The 8,557-nt window shown below is 59.9% G+C and overlaps 1 protein-coding gene across 1 annotated transcript in view; it reads left to right on the top strand.

The window, feature by feature from the left end:
* Window positions 1-390: 390 nt before the first annotated feature.
* PEPD (peptidase D) overlaps window positions 391-8,557 on the top strand; it is a 119,522-nt gene continuing 111,355 nt past the window's right edge. Inside the window, exon 1 of the mRNA XM_023649500.2 lies at window positions 391-510. Within this exon, the coding sequence (XP_023505268.1) occupies window positions 494-510 (17 nt within the window). The 5' untranslated portion in view covers window positions 391-493. The remainder of the gene's footprint in view (window positions 511-8,557) is intronic.

The raw sequence follows: 8,557 nt of genomic DNA, 5'->3' as shown, positions 1-8,557 counted from the left end.
GACCCTTGCTTACCTCCGGGAATGTGAGCACTCTCACATTCTGTCTCCTGTACGCTGAACTGCTTTGGTTACTCCAATTGCCCCGACCCGTGCTCAAGTCATTTTCCTTCTTAAGCAACAGCTGTCACCTCTGTCCCACCCCAGGACTGGGTCAGAGTCTCCTTCCCCCATGGTCTTCATCCCCAGGCGGGCCGGGACACCACGTCGCGGCTGAACCAGAATCCAGGTATCCACTGCCTCGGGTCACTCCCTTCTGTTCTAGAAAGGTTTCTGCTCCCCAGCCCAGGCCTCGCCCAGGCCCCGCCCCTTGCCTGCAGCCAGCACCCGGCGAGCAGACAGATCTTCCCTCCCTCCGGGGCTCCGCCCCTCCGGGTCCGCGGCACTGGAGGGGGCGGGGAAGGGACCCCGGCCCCGCCCAGGCCCCGCCCCCCTCGGTGGGTCCCGGCCGCGCTCAGCTGACGCCGCGCTTCACGTGACGCTGAGCAGGGCAAGCATGGCGGTGGCCGCCGGGTGAGTGCTGCTCGCCCCCTTGGTCCTCGCCCTCGCCGTCGCCCTGGCTCTGGCCTGGCGGCGCGGAGAGGGGCCTGGGCCTCCCGGCTGGACAGTGGGTGACAGCGCCGCCGCCGGGCCGCGTCCCCGCCGGCGCGCTCTGTGGCCGCCGGCAGCGCGCTCCGAGTCGGAGCCGCGCCGTGCCCGCAGCTCCCCGCGCCGCTGCCCCGGCGCCCGGGCCCCCGCGCGCGTGGCGGCCCCTCCGTGTGGGCCGGGCGGGGCCAGCGTCGACACGCTCGTTCACGGCCGCGACCCTCGGACGGGAAGGGGGCGTTGCCGGGGCGCCGGGGACCCGGCTCTCCCCGGAGGAGGTGGTGTTTGCGACGGGTTTGGAATCCCCTCCCCACTTCCCCGCTTCCTTCGGGGCCCAGACGTCAGCACCTTTGAGAAGCCTTCTCTAATACCTATCGTACTTTTTGTAGCCCTGTCACCAGCTGGTAAACTGTAGAGTAGCTGATTTTTACTTGTTCTTGTCTTCTCCCATTTAGAATGAAAGGTCATGCCTTTCTCCTCCTCACTCCTGGGCCTCACTTGTACGGGGTCTTGCACACAGTAGGTGCTGCATAAATGCTGCTGCATGAAAGAATGGGTGAGCGGACTTAGTGGGAGGGAGTGTGGACAGATGGGTTCAGTGAAGCGTTGGGGAGAGTGTCCCAGATGAGGGAACATCGGGCAAAAGTTGAGAGATCAACGTTGAGAGTTCGGCTTGTTCTGGGGACGAGATTGGAGTGCGTCCTGGTGCTGCAGGGTGTGGTGCCCCAGATGGCTTCTCCAGACTGTAACCTGTGGGACTGGACCTCTGAGGGTTTTAATCTGCTCACATCTGCTTTTTAGACCATGGCTCCCCTGGGTGTGTGAGTTCAGGGGGAGGCCCAGTCCTGGGGAAGGGCTGTGGTGCTGGGGGCTGGGAGGGGCAGGGATAAAGAGGGGCACTGCCCCAGATGCCAGACTGGGGACTGAGACTGGAATGGCGAACCTGGTGGACTGAATGCATCTGTGTTTTGGGGAGGTGGGGAGAATGGCAACAGAAAATGCCCCCTCAGTTGGCCCCTAAGGTTGGGAGAGCTTAGGACACACAAATCAAACGTTGAGTGGGCACCTGCTGTATTCCAGGAGCAGGCTGGGCCTACTCTTGGATGTTCACGGACCCCTGGGCAGATGGACGCATGGGACTCTGTTGTCTGTCTGTCTCCGGTCTTGGTGTGCACCGTGGAGAGGCAGGGGCTCTGAGCACGGGAGAGTGTGGACAGCCTTCACTCCCCGGATGACATTTATGTGGGTCCTCGAGCACCCCTCAGCCAGAGAACTGTGCGTACAAAGTCCTGGATGAGTGTCAAGGAGCCCAGGTTGCTCCTTGAACCCAGCCTGTGACCCTGTCTTAAAGAGCAGGGTGAGCAGTAGATGCAGGCCAGTGCCCGGACGTGGATCTGTTCCCCCTGTATCTGGGCCGGCCATGTGGTCACAGGGAGTTCCAGGGGCTGCATTTGGGTTCAGGGCTTCATGCTGGCCTGAGGCCTGCACTCTCCTGCAGGTGCAGAGGAGCCAGGCTGGTGACTGGACTGCGGGGAGCCTGGAGCTGGCTGAATCCTGGAAGGAGGTCTTAGAGCAAAGCTGATTCTCTGGGCCGTGGCAGGGGGTGGGCAAGGGGTAAAACACAGTGACAGTGGTCTTGGAGAGGTGCGCTGTTGGAAGGGAGGCCTGACAGATGCAGGGAGCTTGACAGGGCTTCCTTGGCAAGAGCCATCCCAGGCTGGTATGGGGCTGCACTGCTGGACTGAGCCTGAGGTCAAGCCCCAGCAGCTTCTTTAAGGGGAGGAGGTATTGGGTATATTTCCAGCAATGTTCCGTGCCCAGCTCCGCACACAGGACAGATCAGTGTCGGGTGTAATGAGGCCCCGCGCCATCAAGTCATGGCCATGGGCTGCCTGTAGAGTCCTCCCAGAGCCTGGGCCAGGGGCGCCCGTGAGTCCTGCGGAGTTTGCTCTGTGTGGTTTGGGAAGCAGCGGAAGCCGGGGAAGCCCTAAGCTGGCATCTCAGAGTCAGCTAGAAACTCGAGATGCTCCTCGGGGAGTGTTTCAGGGTTGATCCTGCTCTGTCCTGCCAGCCTGGGCAGGGACTTCGAGTTTGAGACAGAGGGTCCCACTGCCCCCAGAGGGTCTGCTCTGAGGTCACCCCACGCCTCCCGTGGCACTTGGTGGGAGGGAGCCTGCCTTCTCCTTGAGATTTCCTTGGACAGAGGTCAGACTCCCCTGCTGCCCCGGACCTGCTTGCATCTGCTTCCCCACGGGGCTTGTTCCTCTCTCCTCTTCGCTTTGTCCCCTCACCTGCTGGCCCCACAGTGCCCTCGTCCTCTGACTTAATCGCTCTCATACTTGCAGACCCAGTTTAGATGGTTCCTCCTCCTAGAAGCCTTTCCCACTCCCCCTCCCTCGTGACCTCCAGGAGAGACTTCCTGCTCAGAACTCTACAGAATCCCAGTTCTTCCCACCCGTAGGACACTTGCCACGGCTGCCCACCTGCCCATCGTGGTCGGGGGTGGGGTTGCTTCCCCTCTTGCCATCCTTGGAGCCCATGGACCCATTCAGTTTGTATCTCCAGGGCCAGCCTGTGGCCTCCATGTAATTGGTGCTCATGACATGGTGCCGAATGGATAAAAGGGTGATTTACTCTAAGCTAGTCCAACAGTCCATCCTGCTTTCATGATTGAGGAAGGGAGTTGTGGGTGGGAGGGTACACAGAGTTCTGACTAGGATGAAGAGGAGTCTAATTCTTTAAGTGAACAGCTTAAAGGGAGCCGTTGCTCAGCGAGAAGCAGCAGGTGAGCTGCCCTGGGTGTGTACCTATTGGGCTGTAGGTCAGGCTGGAGTCAGCATTTTCCTGGGGAGAAAGTATCTGGAGGAGTTGGGTTCTGGATCAGAGCCTGTCCCCACCTTCATGTGAACCTTGTGCTCTGGGAGCAGAGGTGCCAGGCTGACCCTGGGGCTGCGGTACAGATGGGTCTGTGGGAGGCAGGCTGGCCACTGAGTGCCCCATGCCTTCTCCGGGCCTGGTCCTGACTCCACACAGCCCTCTCTCTGTCCCTGTGTGTGCTCAGCCCCCTGACCCTCAGGAGAGAGGGAAGTGGGGTGGGAGGTGCTGGCCAGCTGCTGTGAGGCCCCTTCCAGCCAGGGGAGCGGACTGGCTGTGGCTGAGGAAGCAGGCTGGTCCTTGGCTGGCTTCTCTTGCTGGGAGCATGGCCCCATCCAGAAGAGGCTTCACATGCCAGTGCAGGGATCTTGTCCTTGTCTGTGCCATGGACCCCATGGGCATTGGTGAGACCTTTGTACCCTTCTCAGCATGTTTTAAAATGCATGAAATAAAATATAGACGATTACAGGAAAAACCAATTATATTGAAATGCACCTATGAAAATGTTAAAAAATAAATTTGTGATTTAGTGATACATGCTTCTTTGTTAACACATTAAGCGTTAAAGTGAGCAGCGGGCCTAATACCACCTTAATTTTGAAGTAGTGCTGAGCAGAAGTGGTATTTTGAGATACTGTGGCAGCAGTAATGTGGTATGGAAATACCTGTGCTTTCTGTTGGACGCATTCACACACACTGCTGATACCGCTGTAGTTAGCTGCTTACATTAATAATTGAGGAAGATGTAAATTTGAAAGAGAAGCTAGAGAAAATAAAGATACAGTTTTTTCCCATCCAAGTAGATAGAGACCCTGAGTTCTCTGTGTGAATCCCCAGGGGTCCTCGGGCCTTGGGGGAGAACCTCGCAGGTGACTTGAGAGCAGAGGAGACGGTGGCTCAGTTCTGATTTGGGGTGACAGGGATGGGTTGTGGGGGCAGTGGCGTCACCCTTTCCCTGGGGGCTGACTCCACTCCTGGTCACTCTGTTTGTGGCCCTGGCCACTTACTCAGCCTTGGCGGTTGGCAGGGGGCGGGCTGGCCGGTGGGGGCCAGAGCTCGTTCTGTGAGTCTCTGATGTCCTGGAGCCATTGTCCACCAGCCCCTGCTGCCTTCCCCAAGCATTGCCTGTGGCCTCAGCTGCCTGCACTAAAGCGTACCTTATTTACGCTGGCACTTGGGTATGAACTGCCTTCAGCCTTTGAAATTCTGGGTGCTAGTTAGCAGACGTGCCCGCAGATGCCAGCGCAGGTGTTTTATTAGAGCTGCTTTTGCTGAACTTGCAGGGAGAGGTCACCCCCGTTGGCTCTGGGCCCAGCAGTCTCTCCCAGGGTTTGGTTTACGCCTTTTACGCCAAGAGCAATCAGAGGGCATGTCTCTATAAACCTTGATTCCGGGTGTTCTGCGGTGATGAATGACCGCAGCACGTCGGCCTGTGGGGGCCCCAGGCTGGGCTGCCCGTCTCTGTTCTGGCTGAGCCCACGCAGGGTTAGGTGGGACTGTAGCTTTTCTTCACAGTGGCAGCCGAGTGCTCACGGAGAGGGGGCCTTGTCAAGTTTCCCATCTTCATCTGAGCAGCGTGGCCCTTGGTCCGGAAGCCCCGGTCTCAGTGCCCTGAGGGATTTAGGCCTCTCAGAAGGTTCTGGACAAGAGGAAGCCCAACCTTTTGGAGAGCCTTCCAGGTTGGGGCGTGGTGGCAGACCAAGTGGAGCTGGCGCTTGGTGTGTTGAAGGAGGGAGGCCAGGCAGAGGGCGAGGATGGTGCTGGGATGAGGGGGCAGGGTTGGGCCCTGCAGGCTGGGGGCCCAGGGTGGGCATTTTCAGCCAGTTGTGCTGTTGAGTCCATGTGGATCTGGGCAACTTTGGCTGAGGCCCCACGTGCAGCAGCGCCTCAGAATTGTTCTCTCTCGGCCGTGGGGGGGTCTGTAGAGACAGCTTCCCCCTGTGCCCACCCCCCTCTGTGGGCTTTGCTGAGTGAGGGGAAAGAGTGTGTGGGGCCGTGGGGCACCCTGTGCAGGCGTGCTGGTGGCTGCACTTTCAGTTCCTGACAGCGTGGCCAGCTGGGATGCGGGCATGTTTACGAGCTGTTATCTCTACCCCTTCATCCTTGCAGCTGAGCATGGCAGGAAAGCGGCCTGGCTTAGAGGAAGCCCTGGCTCCTTGTGTCCTCTCTCCTGGGAGGGAGAGGGAGGGCCCGTGCCTGGGGAGGACGGGTGGGCCTTCCAGTTCTGACAGCATGTGTGGGGTGTGCACGACCCCTCCACCCTTCCTGTCCAGGCCAGGGCCCGAGGGTTCTGCTTCCTGCCCCCCTGGGGCTGATGTGGCCACTTCTCCTCTGCACAGCTGTTTGTGTGGCCCCATGCTGTGACAGTTGTTCACTCAGCAGATGTTTATGGAGCACTTGCAGGGTGCCAGGCAGGGTGCTAGGCACTGGGCAGCGGTGGCTGGAGCAGACCCAGGGCTCTGTCTTTGGGGGTTACAGTCCAGCGGGCGGAGGCGGACCTTGCCAGTGAGCCCCAGCAAACGCGCTGCGTTTGTGTTAGAAGGGGAATGCCTGAGCCCGTTGTTCACGCAGAGGGGTGACTGAAGAGAGTTTAATGCAGAGTCGGTTTACAGAGCTAGGGGCAGGGAACAGGAGCCTGGGAGGGGAGAGGAGCAGCTGGTCGGGAACCAGCCAGGGCTGTGCCATGGCCCCAGGTGGAGGGACTACCAGCCATCGTAGCTCCAGGTTCGCACACGGAAGGAGCTGGGGAATGGATTCTTGGTCCTCCTCCTGCTCCTCCCTCCCCTCCGTCCAGTGGCTAAAGCTAAACCCCGCTGGAGGCCAGAGGCAGGGAACATGGGGAACATGCCAATGGAGTCCTTGTAGGCCAGCCCTGGGCAGAGTGGGGATAGAGCTGCAGGTTTAAGGGGGAAGCCAGGAGGACCATCCAGAGCAGGTGGCATTGGAGCCAAAAGGTGCAGGAGGTGTCACCTGCTTGTGTGTCCCTGCCTCTGAGTGTCCCAGGGCCAGGTGAGTGCAGGAGGTCCTGAGGCCTCTTCATGGCCGCATGCGGTGGGGGAAGGGTCTACCTGCCCACCTGTCACCGCCGTCCAGGTAGGGCCCTTTCTCATGTGCCAGCTCTGAGCTGTCCCTACCCTCCTCAGTCTCCATGCCCACTCGCTCCCCCTGGCCCAAGAGATCCTGCCTCACTCCTCCTCTTCTCCCTGGGCCTGCCCCACCCGCCCTCCTACCCCAGCCCAGCCCACCTGCTGGGACTGCCCTCCCTTCCTCCGTTTAGTGTTCATTCGGCACCTAATCACTCATTCCGCCCTCTTTTAAGTGCCGGGAAGGAGGCAAGGGCTCTGGTTACTGGAGCTTCATTTTACCTGGGGAGATAGCAAGGAAGTACGTGCTGTTAGACAGTGATGCGTGCTATAGAGAGGAATGAAGGGACAGGGGGTTAAGGTTAGGATGGGGGTATTGGAAGAGCTTCTGGGAAGGGGGCATTTCTGCAGAGGCCTGGATAAAGCAAGAACGGGAGCAGTGCAGGCACTGGGAGAAGAACGTTCCCCACAGGGAACAGCAGCAGCAAAGCTCCTGAGTGGGAGCGTTCTCGGGACTTAGGGAAGAGGGAGAATGCCAGTGCATTCTTGGGGTGGGTCAGGGGCTGGATCCCTCAGCGCCTGGTAGCTGTCAGGTAAGTCTGCACTTTGTTCGAGAGCACTAGAAAGTCGGAGGGGTAGAGCAGGGGGCAGTGCCTTCTCAGATTCGCTTTTATAAAGGGTCCCTCTGGGTGGGTGCCTGGCAGGCAGTGGGGGAAGCTGGGATGAGAGAGCAGTGGCCAGTTCCCAGTTCCCTGCAGTTGTCCAGACAGGAGGTGGGGATGAGCCACACTGGGGACGAAGGGGTCAGGTGCGGGCTGTGTATTGAAGCGAGAGGCCACAGGCTCTGTGAGAGAGGAATTGAGGATGCCAGCGCCACTGAGAGGGCACAGGGGACTGGGGAGGGGTGGGTTTGGTGGAGCAGGAGGAGGCAGGGCGTCTGGGGAGGGGTGGCAGGTGGCCGTGGCATTTGTGAATCTGGAGGGGGGTATCATGGGCCTGTGGGTGTCATGGTTCTTAAAGCCAAGGGAGTAGGTAGGCTTGGCTGTGCTGGGGGAGGCAGTGCTGTTAGGGAAGAGGTCCCAGGACCTAGCCCAGGGCCTCCAGCACGGAGGTCAGCTGAGGAGAGAGGGAGACCAAGGATGGAAAGAAGCCTGGAGGGGCTGGTGCTGGGCCAGGTTTCAGCAGAGAGAGTGGCCCGTAGTGTCCTGGGCACCGAGAGGCCCATTGAGGCCTGGGAACCTACCTGCAGATTCAAGAGTGTGGGGTCGTGTGGGCTGGCAGGGGCAGCAGTGCGGGAGGGGGTGGGCCAAGGCCTGATGGGGTGGACTGAGGAGAGCGAGGGCCCCCAGGACATGGGGACGGTGGGCTTGGGTGACTCTTCAGAGGATATTTACCACAAAAGGGAGAGGGAAATGGACTGACGGAGGGCATGGAGGGTCAAGGGAAGTGTTTTTATTTTTTTTCAGTTTAAGGCAAGTGAGGTTCTTGTACCTCTGGATGCTGAGAATGATCCTGCAGAGGGGAAAATGGATGCTGAATAGGCGTGGGGGTGGGGCAGGCCACAGCAGGCAGAGGAGAAGCCCCAGGTGGGGGCAACTGGCTGGAGGGTCCAGAGGCAGGTCGGGTTTGGGGTGTGGGGGCTGGGAGGATCAGCTGTTTCCTCCGTGAAAAGGAAGCCAGCGTAGGGGTGAGGAGAGACACTCGCCTGCTCCCCCAGGCCTGGCCCCGCCCCGCCTCCCATAAGGTCTCAGCAGCTTCTCCCTTGCTGTCTACTCTCCTCCAGGTCAGCACCCCTCGGGCTGCCGCTCGCTGGGCCATGTCGCCTTGGTTCCCCCTCAGTCACTCCGCACACACTTGCCAGGCTCCCCTCAGCCTTACACTCAGGGCCCTGGGGGGGGTGTGTGTGTGTTGGGGACAGATGGGTGTCCCAGCTGAGGAACAACCAGCCCTGGCTCATGGCAGGGACTGAGTGCTCTCTGGGCCAGATCACGTTTCTCACGTGGATAGTAAGCTCCTTG

Source organism: Equus caballus, chromosome 10, assembly GCF_041296265.1.
Source record: "Equus caballus isolate H_3958 breed thoroughbred chromosome 10, TB-T2T, whole genome shotgun sequence".
In the NCBI taxonomy this organism is placed as follows: domain Eukaryota; kingdom Metazoa; phylum Chordata; class Mammalia; order Perissodactyla; family Equidae; genus Equus; species Equus caballus.
The sequence above is the reverse complement of the archived record's forward strand: the minus strand, read 5'-3'. Positions and strand labels throughout refer to the sequence as shown.